The 27948-nt window shown below is 43.7% G+C and overlaps 1 protein-coding gene across 1 annotated transcript in view; it reads left to right on the top strand.

Moving 5' to 3' along the window:
* POLR1A (RNA polymerase I subunit A) overlaps nt 1-27948 on the top strand; it is a 364344-nt gene that overhangs the window by 139773 nt on the left and 196623 nt on the right. The window contains 1 exon segment of the mRNA XM_053704267.1: nt 27691-27912. Coding sequence (XP_053560242.1) covers nt 27691-27912 — 222 coding nt within the window.

The following is a 27948-nucleotide window of genomic DNA, read 5'->3' on the forward strand; positions in this document are numbered from 1 at the left end:
AAGTTGAATGCTTCTCAAGAGTCTACAGATGAGATGCAGAGCATGCCTCAGCTTTCTTCACAAGCGTCACAGCCCTTAACGCCCGCTCAAGCGGGACCTTGTATTTCACCAGTATCTGCAGCTTTTACATTAAAGGACATAGCTGCAGTGATGTCCTCTACTCTTTCTGATGCGTTAGCTAATTTGCCCATATTGCACGGCAAGCGTTCAAGACAGGACAATTATGTAGTAAATTCTGCCTCTGATTCTATGATGGCGATTACGGACGTACGCTCCCGGGGTTCTGAGTTGGAGAGTACTGCGGTACTTTCAGAAGGTGAACTGTCTGACTAAGGGAGTGCCTTACCTCTGACTGACTCTGACGTAGTTTCTTTCAGGTTTAAACTTGAGCACCTCTGTTTACTACTGAGGGAGGTGTTAGTTACTCTGGATGATTGTGATTCTATAGTGGTCCCTCCAGAGAAATTGAGTAATTTGGACAGATATTTGGAAGTCTCATCTTATTCGGATGTCTTTCCAGTCCCGAAGAGGACTTTAGAGATTATTGCAAAAGAATGGGAGAGACCGAGTATTCCCTTCTCTCCTTCTCCAGTTTTTAAAAAGATGTATCCTATAGCCGACGCTATTAGAGATTCTTGGCAGACGGTCCCTAAAGTTGAGGGTGCTGTTTCTACTATGGCCAAGCATACTACTATTCCTATTGAGGATAGTTGTGCGTTTAAGGACTCTATGGATAAGAAATTGGAGGGTCTTCTTAAGAAACTTTACGTTCATCAGGGATTCCTGTTACAACCTGCGGCTTGCATTGTCACAGTCACCACTGCGGCTGCTTATTGGTTTGATGCTCTGGAAGAGTCTCTTAAGACTGAGACTCCTTTGGAAGAGATACAGGATCGAATTAAAGATCTTAAGTTAGCTAATTTGTTTATTACGGATGCTTCCCTGCAGATTACTAAATTGGTGGCTAAGAGTTCAGGCTTTGCCATCTTAGCACGCAGAGCTTTATGGTTAAAATCTTGGTCTGCGGATGTGTCGTCCAAATCTAAGCTTTTGGCTATTCCTTACAAGGGGAAGACCCTGTTCGGGCCTGACTTGAAGGAGATCATTTCTGACATAACTGGAGGAAAGGGTCACCTCCTCCCTCAGGCTAAAAGTCCAGCTAAAAGCTGCAGATACTGGTGAAATACAAGGTCCCGCTTGAGCGGGCGTTAAGGGCTGTGACGCTTGTGAAGAAAGCTGCGGCATGCTCTGCATCTCATCTGTAGAGGCGTTCTTACATTGTGTAGGAGACCTTGTTTCCATGGGAGTAATACGTCCCGTTCCAATACAGGAACAGGGTCAGGGGTTTTATTCAAATCTTTTTGTAGTTCCCAAAAAAGAGGGAACGTTCTAGACCTCAAAAGTCTAAACAAGTTCCTCAGCATTCCATCCTTCAAGATGGAATCTTTCTCCAACATAGGTGTGTCCGGTCCACGGCGTCATCCTTACTTGTGGGATATTCTCTTCCCCAACAGGAAATGGCAAAGAGCCCAGCAAAGCTGGTCACATGATCCCTCCTAGGCTCCGCCTACCCCAGTCATTCTCTTTGCCGTTGTACAGGCAACATCTCCACGGAGATGGCTTAGAGTTTTTTAGTGTTTAACTGTAGTTTTTATTATTCAATCAAGAGTTTGTTATTTTGAAATAGTGCTGGTATGTACTATTTACTCAGAAACAGAAAAGAGATGAAGATTTCTGTTTGTATGAGGAAAATGATTTTAGCAACCGTAACTAAAATCCATGGCTGTTCCACACAGGACTGTTGAGAGCAATTAACTTCAGTTGGGGGAACAGTGTGCAGTCTCTTGCTGCTTGAGGTATGACACATTCTAACAAGACGATGTAATGCTGGAAGCTGTCATTTTCCCTATGGGATCCGGTAAGCCATGTTTATTACGATCGTAAATAAGGGCTTCACAAGGGCTTATTAAGACTGTAGACTTTTCTGGGCTAAATCGATTCATTATTAACACATATTTAGCCTTGAGGAATCATTTTATCTGGGTATTTTGATATAATAATATCGGCAGGCACTGTATTAGACACCTTATTTCTTAGGGGCTTTCCCAAAGCATAAGCAGAGTCTCATTTTCGCGCCGGTGTGGCGCACTTGTTTTTGAGAGGCATGGCATGCAGTCGCATGTGAGAGGAGCTCTGATACTTAGAAAAGTCTTTCTGAAGGCGTCATTTGGTATCGTATTCCCCTTTGGGTTTGGTTGGGTCTCAGCAAAGCAGATACCAGGGACTGTAAAGGGGTTAAAGTTTTAAAACGGCTCCGGTTCCGTTATTTTAAGGGTTAAAGCTTCCAAATTTGGTGTGCAATACTTTTAAGGCTTTAAGACACTGTGGTGAAAATTTGGTGAATTTTGAACAATTCCTTCATGTTTTTTCGCAATTGCAGTAATAAAGTGTGTTCAGTTTAAAATTTAAAGTGACAGTAACGGTTTTATTTTAAAACGTTTTTTGTACTTTCTTATCAAGTTTATGCCTGTTTAACATGTCTGAACTACCAGATAGACTGTGTTCTGAATGTGGGGAAGCCAGAATTCCTATTCATTTAAATAAATGTGATTTATGTGATAATGACAATGATGCCCAAGATGATTCCTCAAGTGAGGGGAGTAAGCATGGTACTGCATCATTCCCTCCTTCGTCTACACGAGTCTTGCCCACTCAGGAGGCCCCTAGTACATCTAGCGCGCCAATACTCCTTACTATGCAACAATTAACGGCTGTAATGGATAATTCTGTCAAAAACATTTTAGCCAAAATGAACCCTTGTCAGCGTAAGCGTGGCTGCTCTGTTCTAGTTACTGAAGAGCATGACGACGCTGATATTAATATCTCTGAAGGGCCCCTAACCCAATCTGAGGGGGCCAGGGAGGTTTTGTCTGAGGGAGAAATTACTGATTCAGGGAACATTTCTCAACAGGCTGAACCTGATGTGATTGCATTTAAATTTAAGTTGGAACATCTCCGCATTTTGCTTAAGGAGGTATTATCCACTCTGGATGATTGTGAAAAGTTGGTCATCCCAGAGAAACTATGTAAAATGGACAAGTTCCTAGAGGTGCCGGGGCTCCCAGAAGCTTTTCCTATACCCAAGCGGGTGGCGGACATTGTTAATAAAGAATGGGAAAGGCCCGGTATTCCTTTCGTCCCTCCCCCCATATTTAAAAAATTGTTTCCTATGGTCGACCCCAGAAAGGACTTATGGCAGACAGTCCCCAAGGTCGAGGGAGCGGTTTCTACTTTAAACAAACGCACCACTATACCCATAGAGGATAGTTGTGCTTTCAAAGATCCTATGGATAAAAAATTAGAAGGTTTGCTTAAAAAGATGTTTGTTCAGCAGGGTTACCTTCTACAACCAATTTCATGCATTGTCCCTGTCACTACAGCCGCATGTTTCTGGTTTGATGAACTGATAAAGGCGCTCGATAGTGATTCTCCTCCTTATGAGGAGATTATGGACAGAATCAATGCTCTCAAATTGGCTAATTCTTTCACCCTAGACGCCACTTTGCAATTGGCTAGGTTAGCGGCTAAGAATTCTGGGTTTGCTATTGTGGCGCGCAGAGCGCTTTGGTTGAAATCTTGGTCGGCTGATGCGTCTTCCAAGAACAAGCTACTAAACATTCCTTTCAAGGGGAAAACGCTGTTTGGCCCTGACTTGAAAGAGATTATCTCTGATATCACTGGGGGTAAGGGCCACGCCCTTCCTCAGGATCGGCCTTTCAAGGCAAAAAATAGACCTAATTTTCGTCCCTTTCGTAAAAACGGACCAGCCCAAGGTGCTACGTCCTCTAAGCAAGAGGGTAATACTTCTCAAGCCAAGCCAGCTTGGAGACCAATGCAAGGCTGGAACAAGGGAAAGCAGGCCAAGAAACCTGCCACTGCTACCAAGACAGCATGAAATATTGGCCCCCGATCCGGGACCGGATCTGGTGGGGGGCAGACTCTCTCTCTTCGCTCAGGCTTGGGCAAGAGATGTTCTGGATCCTTGGGCGCTAGATATAGTCTCCCAGGGTTATCTTCTGGAATTCAAGGGACTTCCCCCAAGGGGGAGGTTCCACAGGTCTCAGTTGTCTTCAGACCACATAAAAAGACAGGCGTTCTTACATTGTGTAGAAGACCTGTTAAAAATGGGAGTGATTCATCCTGTTCCATTAAGAGAACAAGGGATGGGGTTCTACTCCAATCTGTTCATAGTTCCCAAAAAAGAGGGAACGTTCAGACCAATCTTAGATCTCAAGATCTTAAACAAGTTTCTCAAGGTTCCATCGTTCAAGATGGAAACCATTCGAACTATTCTTCCTTCCATCCAGGAAGGTCAATTCATGACCACGGTGGATTTAAAGGATGCGTATCTACATATTCCTATCCACAAGGAACATCATCGGTTCCTAAGGTTTGCATTCCTGGACAAACATTACCAGTTCGTGGCGCTTCCTTTCGGATTAGCCACTGCTCCAAGGATTTTCACAAAGGTACTAGGGTCCCTTCTAGCGGTGCTAAGACCAAGGGGCATTGCAGTAGTACCTTACCTGGACGACATTCTGATTCAAGCGTCGTCCCTTCCTCAAGCAAAGGCTCACACGGACATCGTCCTGGCCTTTCTCAGATCTCACGGCTGGAAAGTGAACGTGGAAAAGAGTTCTCTATCCCCGTCAACAAGGGTTCCCTTCTTGGGAACAATTATAGACTCCTTAGAAATGAGGATTTTTCTAACAGAGGCCAGAAAAACAAAACTTCTAGACTCTTGTCGGATACTTCATTCCGTTCCTCTTCCTTCCATAGCTCAGTGCATGGAAGTGATCGGGTTGATGGTAGCGGCAATGGACATAGTTCCTTTTGCGCGCATTCATCTAAGACCATTACAACTGTGCATGCTCAGTCAGTGGAATGGGGACTATACAGACTTGTCTCCAAAGATACAAGTAAATCAGAGGACCAGAAACTCACTCCGTTGGTGGCTGTCCCTGAACAACCTGTCACAAGGGATGACATTCCGCAGACCAGAGTGGGTCATTGTCACGACCGACGCCAGTCTGATGGGCTGGGGCGCGGTCTGGGGATCCCTGAAAGCTCAGGGTCTTTGGTCTCGGGAAGAATCTCTTCTACCGATAAATATTCTGGAACTGAGAGCGATATTCAATGCTCTCAAGGCTTGGCCTCAGCTAGCGAGGACCAAGTTCATACGGTTTCAATCAGACAACATGACGACTGTTGCGTACATCAACCATCAGGGGGGAACAAGGAGTTCCCTAGCGATGGAAGAAGTGACCAAAATCATTCTATGGGCGGAGTCTCACTCCTGCCACCTGTCTGCTATCCACATCCCAGGAGTGGAAAATTGGGAAGCGGATTTTCTGAGTCGTCAGACATTGCATCCGGGGGAGTGGGAACTCCATCCGGAAATCTTTGCCCAAGTCACTCAGCTGTGGGGCATTCCAGACATGGATCTAATGGCCTCTCGTCAGAACTTCAAAGTTCCTTGCTACGGGTCCAGATCCAGGGATCCCAAGGCGGCTCTAGTGGATGCACTAGTAGCACCTTGGACCTTCAAACTAGCTTATGTGTTCCCGCCGTTTCCTCTCATCCCCAGGCTGGTAGCCAGGATCAATCAGGAGAGGGCGTCGGTGATCTTGATAGCTCCTGCGTGGCCACGCAGGACTTGGTATGCAGATCTGGTGAATATGTCATCGGCTCCACCTTGGAAGCTACCTTTGAGACGAGACCTTCTTGTTCAGGGTCCGTTCGAACATCCGAATCTGGTTTCACTCCAGCTGACTGCTTGGAGATTGAACGCTTGATTTTATCGAAGCGAGGATTCTCAGATTCTGTTATCGATACTCTTGTTCAGGCCAGAAAGCCTGTAACTCGAAAGATTTACCACAAGATTTGGAAAAAATATATCTGTTGGTGTGAATCTAAAAGATTCCCTTGGGACAAGGTTAAGATTCCTAGGATTCTATCCTTCCTTCAAGAAGGATTGGAAAAAGGATTATCTGCAAGTTCCCTGAAGGGACAGATTTCCGCCTTGTCAGTGTTACTTCACAAAAAGCTGGCAGCTGTGCCAGATGTTCAAGCCTTTGTTCAGGCTCTGGTTAGAATCAAGCCTGTTTACAAACCTTTGACTCCTCCCTGGAGTCTCAATTTAGTTCTTTCAGTTCTTCAGGGGGTTCCGTTTGAACCCTTGCATTCCGTTGATATTAAATTATTATCTTGGAAAGTTTTGTTTTTGGTTGCAATTTCTTCTGCTAGAAGAGTTTCAGAATTATCTGCTCTGCAGTGTTCTCCTCCTTATCTGGTGTTCCATGCAGATAAGGTGGTTTTGCGTACTAAACCTGGTTTTCTTCCGAAAGTTGTTTCTAACAAAAACATTAACCAGGAGATTATCGTACCTTCTCTGTGTCCGAAACCAGTTTCAAAGAAGGAACGTTTGTTGCACAATTTGGATGTTGTTCGCGCTCTAAAATTCTATTTAGATGCTACAAAGGATTTTAGACAAACATCTTCCTTGTTTGTTGTTTATTCCGGTAAAAGGAGAGGTCAAAAAGCAACTTCTACCTCTCTCTCTTTTTGGATTAAAAGCATCATCAGATTGGCTTACGAGACTGCCGGACGGCAGCCTCCCGAAAGAATCACAGCTCATTCCACTAGGGCTGTGGCTTCCACATGGGCCTTCAAGAACGAGGCTTCTGTTGATCAGATATGTAGGGCAGCGACTTGGTCTTCACTGCACACTTTTACCAAATTTTACAAGTTTGATACTTTTGCTTCTTCTGAGGCTGTTTTTGGGAGAAAGGTTTTGCAAGCCGTGGTGCCTTCCATTTAGGTGACCTGATTTGCTCCCTCCCTTCATCCGTGTCCTAAAGCTTTGGTATTGGTTCCCACAAGTAAGGATGACGCCGTGGACCGGACACACCTATGTTGGAGAAAACAGAATTTATGTTTACCTGATAAATTACTTTCTCCAACGGTGTGTCCGGTCCACGGCCCGCCCTGGTTTTTTAATCAGGTCTGATATTTTATTTTCTTAACTACAGTCACCACGGTACCATATGATTTCTCCTATGCAAATATTCCTCCTTAACGTCGGTCGAATGACTGGGGTAGGCGGAGCCTAGGAGGGATCATGTGACCAGCTTTGCTGGGCTCTTTGCCATTTCCTGTTGGGGAAGAGAATATCCCACAAGTAAGGATGACGCCGTGGACCGGACACACCGTTGGAGAAAGTAATTTATCAGGTAAACATAAATTCTGTTATCTCTACCATTCTTCCGTTGATCCAGGAGGATCAATTTATGACTACCGTGGATCTAAAGGATGCATATCTACATGTTCCTATCCACAAAGATCATCACAAGTTCCTCCGTTTTGCCTTTCTGGACAAACATTTTCAGTTTGCGGCTCTTCCTTTCGGTCTGGCCACGGCACCCAGAATCTTCACAAAGGTTCTCAGGCCTCCGGGCATTGCAGTGGATCCTTATCTGGACGATATTCTGATCCAGGCGTCATCTTATCAGCTAACAAAGTCCCATACCGACATTGTTCTGTCCTTTCTAAGGACTCACGGGTGGAAGGTGAATCTTTAAAAAAATTCACTAGTTCCACAGACAAGGGTTCCTTTCTTGGGAACTCTAATCGACTCTCTATCCATGAAGATCTTTTTGACGGAAGTCAGAAAGTTAAAGATTCTGAATACATGCCGAACCCTTCAGTCCTATCCTCGGCTGTCAGTGGCTCAGTGCATGGAGGCAATTGGATTGATGGTAGCAGCAATGGACATCATTCAGTTTGCTCGTTTTCATCTCAGACCTCTGCAACTGAGCATGCTCAGGCAGTGGAATGGAGATTATACAAATTTGTCTCCTCAAATAGATCTAGATGGGAGACAAGGGACTCTCTTCTATGGTGGTTGTCGCTGGATCATCTGTCCCAGGGGACATGCTTCCGCAGACCCTTGTGGGTGATAGTGACAACGGACGCCAGCCTGATGGGGTGGGGAGCAGTCTGGAACTCCCTGAGGGCTCAGGGTTTGTGGACTCGATCGGAGTCTCTACTTTCCATCAATATCCTAGAGTTGAGAGCAATTTTCAATGCGCTTCAGGCTTGGCCTCAGTTGGCCTTGGCCAAATTCATCAGTTTCCAGTCGGACAAATTACGACTGTAGCTTACATCAATCATCGGGGAGGAACAAGGAGTTCCTTAGCGATGACAGAAGTAGCCAAGATAATTCAGTGGGCGGAGGCTTACTCTTGTTATCTGTCGGCAATCCACATTCCAGGAGTGGAAAACTAAGAGGCGGATTTTCTGAGCAGACAGACTTTTCATCCGGGGGAATGGGAACTCCATCCGGAGGTATTTGCCAACCTAAATCTCAAATGGGGCAGGCCAGAGTTGGATCTTATGGCATCTCGTCAGAATGCCAAGCTTCCGAGATACAGGTCCAGGGATCCCCAGGCCGAGCTGATAGATGCCTTGGCAGTGCCTTGGTCATTCAACCTAGCTTATGTGTTCCCTCCATTTGCTCTCCTTCCCCGGGTGATTGCTCGAGTCAAACAGGAGAGGGCTTCGGTGATCCTCATCGCTTTTGTGTGGCCTCGCAGAACTTTGTATGCCGATCTGGTGGAAATGTCATCTCAGCCACCATGGAAGCTTCCATTGAGGAAAGACCTTCTCATTCAGGGACCCTCCCATCATCCGAATCGAATTTCTCTGCAGTTAACTGCTTGGAGATTGAACGCTTGATTTTATCAAAGCGAGGGTTCTCCGATTCGGTCATTGATACCTTTATTCAGGCACGTAAGCCTGTTACTAGAAAGATTTACCATAAGATATGGCGTAAATATCTTTATTGGTGCGAATCCAAGGGCTACTCATGGAGTAGGGTTAGGATTCCCAGGATTTTATCTTTTCTCCAAGAAGGATTGGAGAAAGGGTTGTCAGCAAGTTCCTTAAAGGGACAGATTTCTGCTTTGTCTATTTTGCTACACAAACGTCTGGCAGATGTTCAATCTTTTTGTCAGGCCCTGACTAGAATCAGGCCTGTGTTTAGACCAATTGCTCCTCCTTGGAGTTTGACTTTAGTTCTTAATGGTCTTCAAGGGGTTCCGTTTGAACCTATGCATTCCATAGATATTAAGTTGTTATCTTGGAAAGTTTTATTTTTGGTTGCTATTTCTTATGCTTGCAGAGTTTCTGAGCTTTCAGCATTACGATGTGATTCTCCTTATCTTATTTTCCATTCTAATTGGTATTACATACCAAACCTGGTTTCCTTCCTAAGGTTGTTTCTAATGAGAATATTAATCAGGAAATTGTTGTTCCTTCCTTGTGTCCTAATCCTTCTTCTAAGAAGGAGAGACTGTTACATAATTTGGACGTGGTCCGTGCTTTAAAGTTTTACTTACAGGCCACTAAGGATTTTCGTCAATCTTCTTCCCTGTTTATTGTTTTTTCTGGGAAGCGTAGGGGTCAGAAAGCTACGGCTACCTCTTTCATTTTGGCTGAAGAGTATCATCCGGTTTGCATATGAGATTGCTGGACAGCAGCCTCCTGCACAAATTACGGCTCATTCCACTAGAGCTGTGGCTTCCTCATGGGCATTCAAAAATGATGCTTCTGTTGAACAGATTTGCAAAGCTACAACTTGGTCGTCTCTTCACACTTTTTCCAAATTCGATACTTTTGCCTCGTCTGAGGCTGTTTTTGGGAGGAAAGTTCTTCAAGCAGTGGTGCCTTCCGTTTAGGTTCCCTGTCTTCTCCCTCCCGTTTCATCCGTGTACTATAGCTTTGGTATTGTATCCCACAAGTAAGGATGAAATCCGTGGACTCATCGTATCTTGTAAAAGAAAAGGAAATTTATTCTTACCTGATAAATTTGTTTCTTTTACGATACGATGAGTCCATGGCCCACCCTGTTTTTATCGATCGTCTGGGGTTGCTTTGTTCCTTGTTCGGAGGGGAATTGCCTGGTATTTCGGTGCTGGACTGACCGTAATAGGCGGGATCAGACTGATATACTACAGGAAAGTTCTACTCTGTGAAAAGCATTGCTGGGCTAAAAGAAGTTGCACCCAGGTGGTAAATCGCCATAGAACAGGCTAACAATAGTATTGAGCTCGTTGTTCGTTCCTGTGAGTGCATTTCTCTCTGTGTGTATTTAGTCTCCCTATGGGAAAAAGGGGAAACCAGACGTGGACTCCTTGCTCAGTGTGCTTAGAGGAATACTGCTACACCTCACTGACGAGGCCCAATGAAGGCCGAAACGATCGTCTGGGGTTGCTTTGTTCCTTGTTCGGAGGGGAATTGCCTGGTATTTCGGTGCTGGACTGACCGTAATAGGCGGGATCAGACTGATATACTACAGGAAAGTTCTACTCTGTGAAAAGCATTGCTGGGCTAAAAGAAGTTGCACCCAGGTGGTAAATCGCCATAGAACAGGCTAACAATAGTATTGAGCTCGTTGTTCGTTCCTGTGAGTGCATTTCTCTCTGTGTGTATTTAGTCTCCCTATGGGAAAAAGGGGAAACCAGACGTGGACTCCTTGCTCAGTGTGCTTAGAGGAATACTGCTACACCTCACTGACGAGGCCCAATGAAGGCCGAAACGATCGTCTGGGGTTGCTTTGTTCCTTGTTCGGAGGGGAATTGCCTGGTATTTCGGTGCTGGACTGACCGTAATAGGCGGGATCAGACTGATATACTACAGGAAAGTTCTACTCTGTGAAAAGCATTGCTGGGCTAAAAGAAGTTGCACCCAGGTGGTAAATCGCCATAGAACAGGCTAACAATAGTATTGAGCTCGTTGTTCGTTCCTGTGAGTGCATTTCTCTCTGTGTGTATTTAGTCTCCCTATGGGAAAAAGGGGAAACCAGACGTGGACTCCTTGCTCAGTGCGCTTAGAGGAATACTGCTACACCTCACTGACGAGGCCCAATGAAGGCCGATACGATCGTCTGGGGTTGCTTTGTTCCTTGTTCGGAGGGGAATTGCCTGGTATTTCGGTGCTGGACTGACCGTAATAGGCGGGATCAGACTGATATACTACAGGAAAGTTCTACTCTGTGAAAAGCATTGCTGGGCTAAAAGAAGTTGCACCCAGGTGGTAAATCGCCATAGAACAGGCTAACAATAGTATTGAGCTCGTTGTTCGTTCCTGTGAGTGCATTTCTCTCTGTGTGTATTTAGCCACCCTGTTTTTATGAGACAGGTCTTTATTTTTGTTAAACTTCAGTCACCTCTGCACCTTGGCTTTTCCTTTCTCTTCCTAACTTCGGTCGAATGACTGGAGTGGGAGGGAAGGGAGGAACTATATATATAGCTCTGCTGTGGTACTCTTTGCCTCCTCCTGCTGACCAGGAGGCGATATCCCACAAGTAAGAATGAAATCCGTGGACTCATCGTATCGTAAAAGAAACAAATTTATCAGGTAAGAATACATTTCCTTTTTTCAGGGTGAGCAGAATGACGTCTGCGTATAACGCTAGCTTATAATTACTAGTGGCTACGGGAATTCCCTTTACTTGACTATCATTCGAAATTTTTTGGGCTAAGGCCTCAATGGTAATAGCGAAAAGAATGGGAGAAAGAGGGCAGCCCTTTCTTGTTCCATTACTAATTGCAAAGCTATCCGAAAGCAGGCCATTTACCTTAACTTGTGCTGTGGGGTTCTGATAAAGTGTGAAGATCAAACTTATGAAGGTGCTACTGAATTTCATTTTGTTTAAGGCGGATTTGAGAAAGCCCCAGTGCACCCTGTCAAACGCTTTCTCAGCATCTGTGGAGATCAGGGCCATGGGTATTTCCTGCAATTGGGCGTGTGATATTAATTGGAATGTTCTAAGGATGTTGTTCCAGGCCTCCCGGCCAGGGACAAATTCCACTTGATCCGGGTGTATCAAACCCGGAAGGAATTTGTTGACCCTGGTGGCTAGAATTTTTGCAAATATCTTAATGTCCGAGTTTAAAAGGGAGATGGGTCTGTAACTTTCTTGTCTTTCGGGATTCTTTCTTGGCTTGGGGAGCACCGTGATGTGTGCTTCCAACATGCTATCTGGGAATCACTTTTCCTCCAGCAGGGAATTAAATAAGGAGGAGAGTGGGGCCAACATGTTGTGTAGATAGGTCTTATAATACTTTATGCTCAGGCCATCTGGGCCCGGACTCTTGCCATTAGGCATGTTTTTAATTGCAGTCTTAATTTCTTCATGTGTTATCGGTGAGTCTAGGTACTCAATGTCTTCCTGCTTTAGCGTACTCAATTGTATGTCGGATAAGAAACTGTCAATTTCTTCCTGACTATTCTGGATGTTGTAAAGTTCCCTGTAGTATCGCCTGAAAGTCTCCACGATTTGTAAACTATCCCTGTGTGTTTTTCCTGCCTAATCTGTCATTGAATGAATGAGTGTGTCTAATTGTTTTCTCCTATGCGCCTTAGCCAGTATGGAGCCTGTCTTGTTGTTGATGTCAAAGTACCGCTGTTTCAGTCTGGTTGCTTGTCTTTGGTATTCTCTTATCAAATGGTTGTTAAGCTCCTGTTTGGCAGTGGTCAGCCTTTCTAAGGTGTCTAGAGAGTCAGGGTTAATCTTGAGTTTCGATTCCTAGAATCTAATTTTGGTAGTTATCGAATTGACAAATTGTCTATTATTTTTAGTTTCTCTCGCCTTGTGTCTGATAAACTCCCCCCGCAACACGCACTTATGTGCCTCCTAGACCATGGATGATAGGGTGTCTCCAGTAGAGTTTTCCCTGAAATAATGTCCTATGACAGTGTCAATCTCTGATTTAATCAATGGATTGTCAAGCATGTGTTCATCTAATAATCGCCATATGAATGATTTTGTGGGTGTGCTCGGCCAGTTTATTGTTCATGTGACTGGTGCATGGTGTGACCAGGTAATCAGCAAGATAGTGGAGTTTTCTATTATTGCTAGTCCTATCTGGTCTGCGATGAGATAATCTATTCTAGTGTAGATGTGGTGGCGGTGGGAGTAAAATGTGTAGTCCCGTTTGTGTGGATTTTTTGTCCGCCATACATCGTGTAGTGAGTGTGTATTGCCTTGATAACTTTTTGAGGAGTGCTGGTGCTGCCCACTGAGATATCATGTATTGGTTCTAGGGGTAGGTTGAAATCCCCCCATGAGTATTATCCCTTTTGAATGCTCCAGTAGCAGCTGCGTAACCTGTTTGAACACCAGCTGCTGCCCCTGATTTGGCAGGTATACGTTCACTAGGATCACATACAAGCCAAAAAGTAACCCAATTACTACCAGGTAAGATCCAGTGGGGTCTTTGATAATGTTAGACAGGCAGAAACTGATGCTGTTTCTTAGGAATATGCCCACCCGACCCCTCTTTGAGCTACCTGAGGCTAGGAATGCGGTTTTATACTTATTGCTCAGGAGTTTTGGCTCTCTTCCCTTTTTAAAGTGCGTTTCCTGAATGTACAGTATATCACCTGACTCTTTATACAACTGATTAAAAGTTATAGATCGCTTTTCCGGGCAATTAAGCCCTTTTGCATTAATTGTCAGTAATTTTAAATGTCTTGGAGGCATGTTGTTCGTGTTTGGTACTGTGTTGTGGTTGTTGTGGGCTAACACTCCACATGAATTGTCCGTTAACTAAGTCTGTGTTCCGCTTGATTGCAATATCTTAAGGTGGCAATGAGGTGGTGAGGCCTACCTTATGTTCTAGTAAAGTATGTGCCCCTGAAGAGCTACTGGTTGCGTATGTGTGGCTATTAGGGGAGAGGTACGCGCTAAATAGGAAATGTGTATAAACAGTTGGCTCCGCTAGCTGCGGTCATTAAAGGGACAATCTAGGCCAAAATAAACTTTCATGATTCAAATAGAGCATGTAATTTTAAACAATTTTCCAATTTACTTTCAATACTTTTATCACCAATTTTGCTTTGTTCTTTTGGTATTCTTAGTTGAAAGCTTAACCTAGGAGGTTCATATGCTAATTTCTCTTGTAAGGTGTATCCAGTCCACGGGTTCATCCATTACTTGTGGGATATTCTCCTTCCCAACAGGAAGCTGCAAGAGGACACCCACAGCAGAGCTGTCTATATAGCTCCTCCCCTAACCCCCACCTCCAGTCATTCTCTTGCAGCTCTCGACAAGATAGGAATTATCAAGAGATATGTGGTGACTTAGTGTAGTTTTACCTTCAATCAAAAGTTTGTTATTTTTAAACGGTACCGGCGTTGTACTGTTTTTCTCTCAGGCAGAAATTAGAAGAAGAATTTTGCCTGGAGGTTGATGATCTTAGCGGTTTGTAACTAAGGTCCATTGCTGTTCTCACATATAACTGAAGAGTATGGGAAAACTTCAGTTGGGGGAACGGTCTGCAGATTACCTGATTTGAGGTATGTTCAGTATTTTTATTTCTAGAGAGGTGATAAGTTCTAGAAAATGCTGACACAGCCTTGTGTAATTGAGGTAAGCCTGATGCAGTGATTTAACAGCGACTGGGATCATGCTTACAAAACAGGGTAATACTCATGTTAATACTCATATTACTTAGTGACAAAACGTTTACATGTTTCATAAATAGGACGTTTTTTCTCTGAGGGAGATAAGTCTTTATTTGGGGCCTAGTTTTCCATATGGCTAGTCAGATACTCCTAGGAGTATTTTCTTAAGGCCCCTCTGGCATCCAGTACATGGTGGGAGGGGCCTATTTTCGCGCTCTAAATGCGCAGTTTCCTTCAAACTGAGACATCCAGCTTCCCTAGAGGAGTCCTCTGGCATCTGAGGACCATCATAAAGGGTTTATTTCTTCCCTAAATCGCAATTGAGGGCAGGTAGGAGCCTCAGCAGAGCTGTGGCATGGTGTTTAACTGTATTTTAACGGTGTTTAACGTTTTTTGAATCCAGTTTGGGGCCTAAAGGGTTAATCATCCATTTGCAAGTGGGTGCAATGTTGCTTTAGTCCCCTACACACACTGTAAAAATTTCAAAGCCTTCACTATATTTTTACACTGTTTTGCAGTTTAAGTGCTAGTTTTTTTCTCTTAAAGGCACAGTAACGTTTTTATTGCTGTTTCACATTTATTAAAGTGTTTTCCAAGCTTGCTTGTCTCATTACTAGTCTGTTAAACATGTCTGACATAGAGGAAACTCCTTGTTCAATATGTTTGGAAGCCATTGTGGAACCCCCTCTTAGAATGTGTACCAAATGTACTGAAATTTCTATAAACTATAAAGACCATATTATGGCGCCTAAAGATTTATCTCCAGAGGATTCTCTGACTGAAAAAAGGGAGATTATGCCATCTAGCTCTCCCCATGTGTCAGAACCTATAACTCCCGCTCAAGTGACGCCAAGTACATCTAGCGCGTCTAATTCTTTTACCTTACAGGACATGGCGGCAGTTATGAATGCTACCCTCTCAGAGGTATTGTTCAAACTGCCAGGGTTACAAGGAAAGCGAGACATCTCTGGTGCTAGAACAAATACAGAGCTTTCTGACGCTTTAATACCTGTGTCCGATATACCCTCACAATACTTAGAAGCCGAGGCAGGAGAGCTTCTATCTGTGGGTGACATTTCAGATTCAGGGAAGGCGTTGCTTCAGTCTGACTCTGAAATGACAGCGTTTAAATTTAAGCTCGAACACCTCCGCTTATTGCTTAGGGAGGTTTTAGCGACTCTGGATGACTGTGAACCCGTTGTAGTTCCAGAGAAATTGTGTAAGATGGACAAATACTTTGCAGTGCCTGTTTACACTGATGTTTTTCCGGTCCCTAAGAGGTTTTCGGAAATTATTACTAAGGAATGGGATAGACCAGGTGTGTCATTCTCTCCCCCTCCTGCTTTTAAAAAGATGTTTCCCATAGATGCCGCCATACGGGACTCATGACAGACGGTCCCTAAAGTGGAGGGAGCAGTCTCTACCCTAGCTAAGCGTACAACTATCCCCGTCGAGGACAGTTGTGCTTTCCTAGATCCTATGGATAAAAAATTGGAGGGTCTCCTTAAGAAAATTTTTATACATCAAGGTTTTGTTCTCCAGCCTCTTGCATGCATTGCCCCAGTCACTGCTGCAGCTGCTTTTTGGTTCGAGTCTCTTGAGGAGGCTCTACAGGTGGAGACCCCGCTAGATGAGATTTTAGACAGGATTAAAGCTCTTAAGTTAGCTAATTCCTTTATCTCTGACGCCGTTTTTCATTTAACCAAGCTAACGGCTAAGAATTCAGGTTTTGCCATTCTGGCGCGTAGGGCGCTATGGCTTAAGTCCTGGTCAGCAGACGTTACTTCAAAGTCTAAGCTTCTTAACATCCCCTTCAAGGGACAGACCCTATTCGGGCCTGGTCTGAAGGAGATCATTTCTGATATTACTGGAGGAAAAGGTCACGCCCTTCCTCAGGATAGGTCCAATAAGTTAAGGACCAAACAGAATAATTTTCCTTTCGAATCTTCAAGAGTGGCGCGGCTTCAGCTTCCTCTAATGCAAAACAAGAAGGAAATTTCGCCCAGTCCAAACTAGTCTGGAGACCTAACCAGGTCTAAGACAGCATGAAGGAGTAGCCCCCGATCCGGGACCGGATCTAGTAGGGGGCAGACTTTCTCTCTTCGCTCAGACTTGGGAAGAGACGTCCAGGATCCCTGGGCATTAGAGATTGTTTCCCAGGGATATCTTCTGGAATTCAAAGGTTCATCTCCAAAGGGGAGATTTCACCTCTCACAACTATCTGCAAACCAGATAAAGAAAGAGGCATTCTTACGTTGCGTTCAAGAGCTACTGGTTATGGGAGTGATCCACCCAGTTCCAAGGGAGGAACAGGGGCAGGGTTTCTATTCAAACCTGTTTATAGTTCCTAAAAAAGAGGGAACGTTCAGACAAATCTTGGATCTCAAGATCCTAAACATATTTCTCAGGGTCCCATCTTTCAAAATGGAGACAATCCGAACCATCCTCCCTATGATCCAGGAGGGTCAATATATGACTACCGTGGACTTAAAGGATGCTTATCTCCACATTCTGATTCACAGAGATCATCATCAGTTCCTCAGGTTCGCCTTCCTAGACAGGCACTACCAGTTTGTGGCTCTTCCCTTCGGATTAGCCACGCCGCCAAGAATCTTTACGAAGGTTCTAGGGTCTCTACTGGCAGTTCTAAGGCCGCGGGGCATAGCGGTGGCTCCTTACCTAGACATCCTGATCCAGGCGTCGACTTTTCAAATCGCCAAGTCCCATACGGACATTGTTCTGGCCTTTCTGAGGTCTCACGGGTGGAAGGTGAACAGAGAAAAGAGTTCACTCTCCCCTCCTACAATAGTTTCCTTCCTAGGATAGATTCGGTAGAAATTAAAAATTTTCTGACAGAGGTCAGGATATCAAAGCTTCTAACTTCTTGCCGTGCTCTTCATTCCACTTATCGTCCGTCAGTGGCTCAGTGTATGGAAATGATCAGCCTGATGGTAGCGGCAATGGACATAGTTCCGTTTGCCCGCCTACATCTCAGACCACTGCAACTTTGCATGCTCAGTGGGATGGGGGACTACACAGATTTGTCTCCTCTGCTAAATCTGGATCAAGAGACCAGGGATTCTCTTCTCTGGTGGTTATCTCGGGTCCATCTGTCCAGGGGAATGAGTTTCCGCAGGCCAGAGTGGACTATAGTGAAGACAGATGCCAGCCTTTTGGGCTGGGGCACAGTCTGGAATTCCCTGAAGGCTCAGGGTTCGTGGACTCAGGAGGAGGCCCTCCTTCCGATAAACATTCTGGAGCTAAGAGCGATATTCAATGCTCTTCAGGCTTGGCCTCAACTAGCTGCTGTCAGATTCATCAGATTTCAGTCGGACAATATCACGACTGTAGCCTATATCAACCATCAGGGGGGAACAAGGAGTCCCCTGGCAATGATGGAGGTTTCCAAAATAATTCTTTGGGCAGAGGTTCACTCTTGCCATCTCTCAGCTATCCATATCCCAGGAGTAGAGAACTGGGAGGCGGACTTTCTAAGTCGGCAGACTTTTCATCCGGGGGAGTGGGAGCTCCATTCGGAGGTATTTGCCCAGCTGATTCAACTATGGGGCAAACCAGAACTGGATCTGATGGCGTCTCGTCAGAACGCCAAGCTTCCTCGTTACGGGTCCAGGTCAAGGGATCCCCAGGCAACGCTGATAGATGCTCTAGCAGTGCCCTGGTCCTTCAGCCTGGCTTATGTGTTTCCACCATTTCCTCTCCTCCCTCGTCTGATTGCCAAGATCAAGCAGGAGAGAGCTTCAGTGATTTTGATAGCACCTGCGTGGCCACGCAGGACTTGGTATGCAGATCTGGTGGACATGTCATCCTTTCCACCGTGGACTCTGCCGCTGAGGCAGGACCTTCTACTCCAAGGTCCATTCAAACATCCAAATCTAATTTCTCTGCGTCTGACTGCTTGGAGATTGAACACTTGATTTTATCAAAACGTGGTTTCTCCGAGTCGGTCATTGATACCTTGATTCAGGCTCGAAAGCTTGTCACCAGGAAAATATATCATAAGATGTGGTGTAAATATCTTCATTGGTGTGAATCCAAGGGTTACTCGTGGAGTAAGGTCAGGATTCCTAGGATATTATCTTTTCTCCAAGAAGGATTGGAAAAGGGATTATCAACTAGTTCCTTAAAGGGACAGATTTCTGCTCTGTCTATTCTTTTGCACAAGCGTCTGGCTGATGTTCCAGACGTTCAGGCGTTTTGTCAGGCTTTGGTTAGAATCAGGCCTGTGTTTAAACCTGTTGCTCCGCCATAGAGTTTAAATTTAGTTCTTAAAGTTCTTCAAGGGGTTCCGATTGAACCTTTGCATTCCATAGATATCAAGCTTTTATCTTGGAAAGTTCTGTTCCTAGTAGCTATCTCTTCGGCTCGAAGAGTTTCAGAGTTATCTGCCTTACAGTGTGATTCCCCTTATCTGATCTTCCATGCAGATAAGGTAGTTTTGCGTACCAAACCTGGGTTTCTTCCTAAGGTGGTATCTAATAAGAATATCAATCAGGAGATTGTTGTTCCGTCACTGTGTCCTAATCTTTCTTCAAAGAAGGAACGTCTGTTACACAATCTTGACGTGGTTCGTGCTTTAAAGTTTTATTTGCAAGCTACTAAGGATTTTCGTCAAACATCTGCATTGTTTGTTGTATATTCTGGAAAGAGGAGAGGCCAAAAGGCTTCGGCAACTTCTTTCTTTTTGGCTGAGGAGCATAATCGTTTAGCTTATGAGACTGCTGGCAAGCAGCCTCCTGAAAGAATTACAGCTCATTCTACTAGAGCGGTAGCTTCCACATGGGCTTTTAAACATGATGCCTCTGTTGAACAGATTTGTAAGGCGGCGACTTGGTCTTCGCTTCATACTTTTTCTAAATTCTACAAATTTGATACTTTTGCTTCCTCGGAGGCTATTTTTGGGAGAAAGGTTTTACAGGCAGTGGTTCCTTCCATTTAAGTTCCTGCCTTGTCCCTCCCTTCATCCGTGTCCTAAAGCTTTGGTATTGGTATCCCACAAGTAATGGATGAACCCGTGGACTGGATACACCTTACAAGAGAAAACAAAATTCATGCTTACCTGATAAATTTTTTTCTCTTGTGGTGTATCCAGTCCACGGCCCGCCCTGTCACTTTAAGGCAGGTGTTTTTATTTTTAAAGTTAGTCACCACTGCACCCTATAGTTTCTCCTTTTTCTTACTTGTCTTCGGTCGAATGACTGGAGGTGGGGGTTAGGGGAGGAGCTATATAGACAGCTCTGCAGTGGGTGTCCTCTTGCAGCTTCCTGTTGGGAAGGAGAATATCCCACAAGTAATGGATACACCCGTGGACTGGATACACCACATGAGAAAGAAATTTATCAGGTAAGCATAAATTTTGTTTTCTTAGACATTGAAGGCCACCTCTTTTCATAATACATTTTAACAGTTTTTCACCACTAGAGGGTGCTAGTTCATGTATTTCATATAGATAACACTGTGCACGTGAAGTTATCTGGGAGCAGGCACTGATTGGCTAAACTGCAAGTCTGTCAAAAGAACTGAAATAAAGGGGTAGTTTGCAGAGGCTTAGATACATGCATATGCATTTTGTGATTGGCTGATGACTGTCTCATGATACAGGGGGAGGAAAAATTGGATTAACTTTGAAATTTGCCAGAAAAATAAATAAATTCTACTGCTCATTTTAAATGCGTTGCATTGTCTTTTTATTGTATATGGGCCAGTGCTGTATTTAGTGGTCCTTTAAAGGAAAGTCTAAATAATACATGCCCTGTCTGAATCATGAACGTTCAATATTTAGTAACAACTTCACTTTTGGCAGGAGGTTGGCAGAGAAGTGTCGGAAGATTACGGAGTAGTCTCTTATGGAGGGTAATACTCTTCGAGATGGGACCGGAGTTTTAAGTAATCCTGTCAGCCTCTCAGTGAGAGTCTAGAGATGCAGGGAGAGTCTCTCTGCGAAACCATCCCGACTCATATTAACAGCTCCATAAGCAATCAGCATTGACGAGTTTCGCTGCCTGCTTTCTTCACTCAAGTCCATGTCAAAAGCGACGCTACTATCTGTCAAACTTGAAGGACTGTGTTACTGTTCCACGGCATAGATTCCGGTAAGATCGTTTCATTTTCCTTTCTCTGTGGGAATATAATGTAATGATAGAACACAGGGTCTTTATCTTTATGCAATCTAGGGTTATTATCTCCTGAGGTGGGTTATTGAACAGTGGGGGACTTTAATGATGTTCGTTATGTGATTCTGTCTGCTTATGTGTAGTGATGTCATGGCCTTTACAGAACATATAGGTTTTTAGAGCTACACAGTTCTTGATGGGACTGGCGTGCTTTTCCTTGGCCTTGCACCTCGTGACCGGGAGTGGTCACGTTATTGTTTTACATTTCTGTATTTTTGCCTTAGTGTTGGTGGAGAGGGCCTGTTCTCTACTTGTCTGGGTCATAGGAGGTGGTGAGTGCCCCATCCATTGGGGGTGTGAGGTGCCAGTTGTTTTTTGTCCAAATTTGCCCGGTCATGTTATGGACGATTCTGATTTTTCTGAGGAGATTTTTCGGATTCAGAGTCTGTTCCCTGCTTAGATTGCACGGAGGCCCGGGAAATCCAGCACAATCATTTATGTTCCGTATGCCATAGTAGAGTGCTCTTCTCTCCCTCCTCCTGGGGCAAGATTAGAGACCACTGAGCCATCCTCCTCTGAGAATTCTGTGTTCCGTGAGGTGTGTTCCCTGTTTTTTTCTGTTCCTACACAGGCAGTTGTCCCAAATGCCGTTACCCCTTCTCCGGAAGGAGGTTTCTCTCCACCAGAGGTTGCTGCTCGGTTGCGCATAGCTATATTGGTGGTGTTGGCGCATTGAGGGCCAGTGTAGATCTTATCCGTGTCCTCAGGGGTATGGCCGTCAGGATGGGGGCTCTCAGATGCCCCGCCAAGGATGTGTTTTGCCTTTAGAGTCAGTCTGACGCGCCTGCGTGTACTGCTGAGGCAGGTCCTAGAGGCTTTGGAGGACTTTAGTCTTCATTTGCCACCGGATCCTCAATATTCTGATTATGATGGCGAACAGCGCTAGACGAGGAATGTGGATCATACTCCTAATTGTCTTTGTTGTGTATCTATTCCCAGTTATGAGCTCTTGAGGAATCCGGTCTCTGAAAGGCTGGCCCTGTTAGTGTTTCTATTACTTTTCTTGGCATTCACCTGCAGGTGCGGCCTTACTTCTTTTGATCCAGTTAGGATGTGTTTCTTTTATTTCCAGAGCTCAAGACTGTTGTAGTTTTCCTTTACAGATACTTTTTCTTTTCTGGGATTTTGATACTAGCGATGTATGGTCGCGATGGTTGTTGCTTCCGGCGGAAGTCGCAAAAAGAAATCAATAATTAAATAAACATGTTAAAAAGACAATGTTTGAGCCTTAGAGTTTTTTTTTGCTATTTGTCTGTTTGTTTAGTCGAGACCTGCAAAGTTTTTGAACTTTCGGTTAACCCTTTGAACAGTTCATTTGTACCCTAGTCAGCAGGCTGGTCCCGGGTTGTGTACTGGTTCACTCTGTTCGTTGAGGTTCTATCAGACATTTTGTATCCTTGATAACAGGCTGGCCCAGTTTGGGTACTAAGTTTCCTTTCCGAGGTTGTTTTTTTCTTGTTTACTACAAGTTATTGGTTGCCCTTCTATCTTTGATATCAGACTGACCCTACTTTATAACATCTTGATGGGGCGTCAAATGTTGACCAGTCCCTGCATTACTTGCGTGGTTTTGCTGGGGTTAGGAATTCTGCTATGGAAGTACGTTTGTAGTTTCCTGAAGTCCTTGGACAGGAACTATTGCCCTCCCTTTCGAGAGGGGAGGATCAGATGACTGCATGGAGATCTCCAGTACCTGGTGTAGGGGGCGATTATTCCCCCCTAGGGGTAATCCTTGTGAATTGGATTGTCTGATTTTCAAATCTTTTGGCAGTGTTTCTCTTCTCTTTTTTTGAGGATGGCTTTGCTTTTCATTTCCCCTTGCCTTTTGGGGTAGGACTTCGGTCTTTTGCTTGCGGAGACTAGGTTCTTAGGGACTGTTTTTTGTCCTTGCTGTATCCCCTTTTGAAGGGGATCTGGGGGATTGTTCTGCAGTCTCTCTTGCCATCTGATAGGAATTCTCCGTTATTTCCTGGAGCTGTAGGTTTTCTGAGGGTTGATCCAGACGGGATGTTTCGAGACTGTCATATCTCTCAATCTTTGAGTTCTGATCTCTTTTGGGTCTTTCCCTTTGTCTTCAGACTTTGTGGGTGTTATCTTGAAGGCCTTTTTAGGGCTGAGTAGACTACCACTGGGATACATCATGTGAGATCAGAGCTCAAGACCCCATGGGGGTATGGCATGCATCAACTTTGGTGCAAATTTGATTTCCAGGTAACTTTGTGGTTGTTCCGCAGGGTTTTTGGTCTTGATCCGGCACCTGGTTTTGGGGGTCCGGGTTTTTAACCTAGTCCTTGTCTTCGACTTGGTATTTTGTCTCCCGAGGGATCCTTACTTAGGTTGGGAGGCCTTGCAGTGGGTTCGGGAACCTTCCCTTTTGCGGGTAGTCGGTTCTTTCTTATGGTCAGGGTGTTGTCCTCCCTTATCCCGTTTTCTTTCAGGAGGGGAGTTGGTCCGCCCTGCTTTCTAAAAAAATTTTTTCTCTTGTTCCTTCCAGGAATGTCCTGGTGCAGGTTTGCTAGCTACTCGGTTGACTACCTGACTGCCTATCCGATGGAATTCTGCGGCTTTCGTTTGTGACGTAAACAGTGACGTTACTATTCCGTTCCTGTTTTGCAACCAGGGTTTTTTACTGACCTACGGGTATTCAGTTTTCTCTGTGCTAGTTAGCTGAGATGGTTAGGTAGTCTTGTTCTACCTTTTGTCCTTCTGGGACTTCGGTTCTGGTTAAGGCTTTACATTGGTTCCTTTTGGATCCGTGTAGGAGGTGATCTGGAATTTTTCCTTTCTTTGCTCTCCTCCGTCGGTAGAGTATTTTCTACGGGACTTTGTCCTCTTGCAGCCTAAAAGCCGCTCCTCTTTTTTTTCTTCTTCAAGTTGTGCTAGGGGCTTATTTCTCTGTTTTGTCCTTGAATATTTGGGGATTGTTTATGGAGGTTTTTTTGCGGGCCTTCTTGTCTGATTCTTCCCTTCTTTCAGTTAGGGAGAATATGGTGTGGGAGTTGGTTTGTTGTTTCCCTTACCATTGTTCATGGAGAGGTTTTTATTTGTTTTGCTTCTAAGGAGTGTAACTTTAGTCTCCTCAGAGGCTTTTGTGCTCAGTAGAGTCCAGAATTTTGAGTGATCTCTAACTGGGATCCTTAGTTCAAGTTGATGGGCAGTTACCTTGTCCTCTTTCCATATTTTTGTTCTTCCTGCTTCTGCTGAAGTAGTTTATCAGGTATCTGGGTTGTGTAAGGCTGTGGTGCCCTCAGTTTGGGCCGTCTTTTTGTTCCCGCCCATTTGCATTCAGTGTTCTCTATAAGCTTGGGTATTGTTTTCCCAAAAATAATAAATGCAGCTGTGGACTCTCCCTGTTTTAAGAAGAAAAACTTAAGTTATGCTTACCTGATTATTTTCTTTTCTTCTGAACGGGGAGAGACCATAGCTCCCGCCCGTTTTTTTTCTGTGGACGGCCTTAAATTCTTTTTTCTTTGTTGTTCTGGCACCTTTTTTCACCCTGATATTTCTCCTACTGTTCCCTTGTTCCCTCGGCAGAATGACTGGGGGATGAGGGAAGTGGGTGAGGTATTTAAGCCTTTGGCTTGGGTGTCTTTGCCTCCTCCTGGTGGCCAGGTTCTGTATTCCCTGCAGCTGTGGACTCTCTCTATTCAGATTTTTTTTTTTTTTTTTATCAGGTAAGTATAATTTAAGTTTTAGTAGTGAGAACAACAGATATTATCATCATTGTTCAGGTATTTTCTGTAGCACATATTCCTGCATTTACTTGAGTACCCCTTCTTATTTATTAGGTTCTTAAAATGTGCAATTTTTTACGGGAATTGTGGTGTAAATTGTCATTCCAATTGCAAGGTGCAAGTTGGGTTTAATTAACTTAATGACTACAGTTTTAGCAAATCTTTTAAAAGGATATGAAACCTTAACATGTTCTTTAGTGATTTAGACAGAGCATAACATTTAAAAACAAAGTTTCACATTTATTTGTATTATCAAATTTGCTTTGTTCCTTTGTTGAAGCGATACCTAGGTAGGTTAGTGAAGCACTGCATGGCAGGAAATATTGTTGGCACGTAGTGCTCTTGCAAAACTGCTGAGTTTATGTTCCTGCTTTTTAGCAAAAGAGGACAAAGAACATTTGATATAAGTAAATTTACATTTTTTTCCAAAGCTATGCTTTGTCTGAATCATGAAAGACATGTTTGGGGTTTCATGTCCTTTTAACATTTATTTTTAAAATGAAGAATTAACGTTTGTATTGGACCTAACAGAGTGTAATGGGAAACCTTATTATACAGCATTTAGACTTGTTAGGGAACCAGTTCATTCCATACCCTCTCCTACAACCTATTGAATTTCTGCAGCTCACAATAGCTCCTTATTACCTTTGTACAAATATCTGTAAATTATTGATGCTGCTAATAAGATGCCGGTCTAATAGTGGCCGTTCCCTGCTCCCTTGCAGAGTGCTGAATCTGCTAATTCACGGCTGGTGATCACAACTCCATGGAAAGGATCCAATTTCCCAGCTAGCCCTTTGCATCTGATATGCTTGCGGTGTTGTATTTCTTTGTGTACTGTAAGTGATCTCATATGCTCTGTTAGCTCTATACGTTAATCTATTCATAGCTCATTCAAGTTTCTTATTTGTCTATGCTTTAATAGGATAGGTGTAGGTATCTAAGGCTGTGTATTGGTATGTTTGTTTCATTTGGTCTCCTAGGATTTGCATTTTTGTTTCTATGCCTAATATGTTTATTATTGGCCACTCTGCAGTTTCTATTATTAAATGCTATTATATTTCCGTGTTGCCTCCCGTCTGTGTGACCTTGTCTTGTTAAGATGCATCTTAAGACTTCCAGTATTGGTTTGATTAGATTCTTCAGTGATCTCCACCGAAAATGTTGCCATCTGGATGGTATTATGAAGTTGCCAGGTGGTGTGTTACTTTGTAACATTCTAAAAGTTCTGCTATCCAAAGCACAAATTAGTTGCATAATTTTACATAAATGCAATTAATGATAATTTGGGCAATACAACATTGAAACATTTTAATATTAGGTAATTTTAGCTTAACATTGGCTTAAATTTTTTTCCCAGATTCTGGGGAAAACACTGCTCTATATCAAAATGGTATCCTCTGGGAAAGTTTGTTTTATGCCACCTTACACGTAAAACCCAAAAAAAGCCATTTGTTATTTAGACAACATAGAACTTTTATTTACTATTATCAAATTTGATTTGTTCCTATGGTATTCTGTGTTGAAGAGATACCAGTTATTTATAAGTCAGCACTGATTGGCTAAAATGCAAGTCTGTCAAAAGAGCTGAGAAAAGGGGACTGTCTGCAGAGGCTTAGATACAAGGTACTTACAGAGGTAAAAAGTATATTAATATAACCATGTTGGTTGTGCAAAACTGGGGAATTGGTAATAAAGGGATAATCCATCTTTTTTTTTTTTTTTTTAACAATAACATTTCTGGAGTAGACTATCTCTTTAACTAAAGTGAATTAAACTAATGTGTTCTTTGATAAAACAACTTTTTCTACACTGATTGGAGAGACTCAGTGGGCCTCAAGCAGCAAAAAGGAGTGGTTAGTCCTACAAGGAGAAATGCCAGATCGCTTTCTTGGGCACTAGTGTAGGTTTTCTAGAAGCCTATGAGCACAAGTTTATCAATCCCTGCTCTAGAAGGCCATTCATTTGATCACTCTTAGCATCCCTATATAAATCTTAATGGGAATCAATGAGTTTTTGTTGGTTTAGCTCAAAATCAACCCTAAATCCATTCTGGGCCAATCCCAGAAGTGTCTGGCTCGGTCAATCTTCCCCAGTGACCCTCAAAGTAGTAGTTTGCTACTCATCCCACTTTTAGAAGAAATGTTCAGCCATTTCTCCTAAAAATGGGTACTGAGGTTATTTCCTCTTAGTACAATAGTTCAAGAACTTTCAATGGAATTAAGTTTGTTTCCTCCCTTTAAAGGGCCAGTAACCCCACCAAATAAGGTTATATAATAATGCACGCAGTGCAGAATTATATAACATTAGCCTAGCACCACGTTTCTAAAGCAGAGTATAGCAAAGATATTTACCTACGATAATCTATTTTTCAGAACGCCGCTCCTGGCTCTACTGAGCGGGTCTGTTTTTTACCTAAGCGCATCAGGCACGCTGTCTAGTCACAGCACGACCGATCGCGCCATTAAACTGAATGTAGCTCGCTCCCGCTCGGGTATGGTAGCGAGAGCGAGCTACATTCAGTTTAATGGCGCAATCGGTCGTGCTGTGACTAGACAGCGTGCCTGATGCGCTTAGGTAAAAAACAGACCCGCTCAGTTATCGTAGGTAAATATCTTTGCTATACTCTGCTTGGAACCACTGAAACATTACAGGTCTACGGTTGTTCCCTTTGGTTTGTGATCTACATAATGGCACCTACTCTTCCCACTACCAATTTTGGTCTCCAGGACTTCAAATTTGTGCCTCTTCCTTGTGGACTGACTATAAAGATCCTTGCAGTCATCATCCCCTTTTTTTTGTTTGTTGTTTTCTTTAATTTCTGTGCTCCCCTGCTTAGATGGCATCCTGGTAACAGTTTGCACAACCTCATATTGTCATTGGGTTTCTGTCTATCTCCAAGTAGATAGCTTGTTATTAAACCAACAGCCTTTGATTATACTCTGCTTTATATACAAATAACCAGAAAGGTTTGTTTGCTGTAATGATACTTCCAACCATTCCTTATGATAGTGACACACTCTATATTATCCAGTCAGAATTAATGGGAATTTTTAGTTTAGAGTTTAATGATCATCACCGGACAAAAATATATTGTGTGCAGTGAGTGGCCTTGGTTTTTCTGTAAGTCATTGTTTTTTGGGCCACTCCCGGAGGAATTATTTAACAGTGATTTCTACTTATTTGATACCTACAATGTAAAGTGAATCACAATTTTATTTTTCTGTTCTATTCAGGTTATAAAGAAGTCCAAACGCCTAGACGAAGTTCTGTCAAAGATGAACCATGAGCAAGCTAGCATGCACAATAAGGCCATCCAGAAATGGAAAGCCAAACATCCACCCCCTACGCAGCGAGCTGGATCCTTTCTGCTGTACTCGCAGAAGAAAATGGCTGCTGCTAAAGCAGTTTGTCTTTCTGGGGAGTATGAAAATGGAAGAGATCTTGCAACCATGAAGGTAATAACTAATGAACTTGTGCTGCATTATTCAGAT

The sequence above is a fragment of the Bombina bombina genome, chromosome 2 (genome assembly GCF_027579735.1).
Source record: "Bombina bombina isolate aBomBom1 chromosome 2, aBomBom1.pri, whole genome shotgun sequence".
Classification (NCBI taxonomy): Eukaryota; Metazoa; Chordata; class Amphibia; order Anura; family Bombinatoridae; genus Bombina; species Bombina bombina.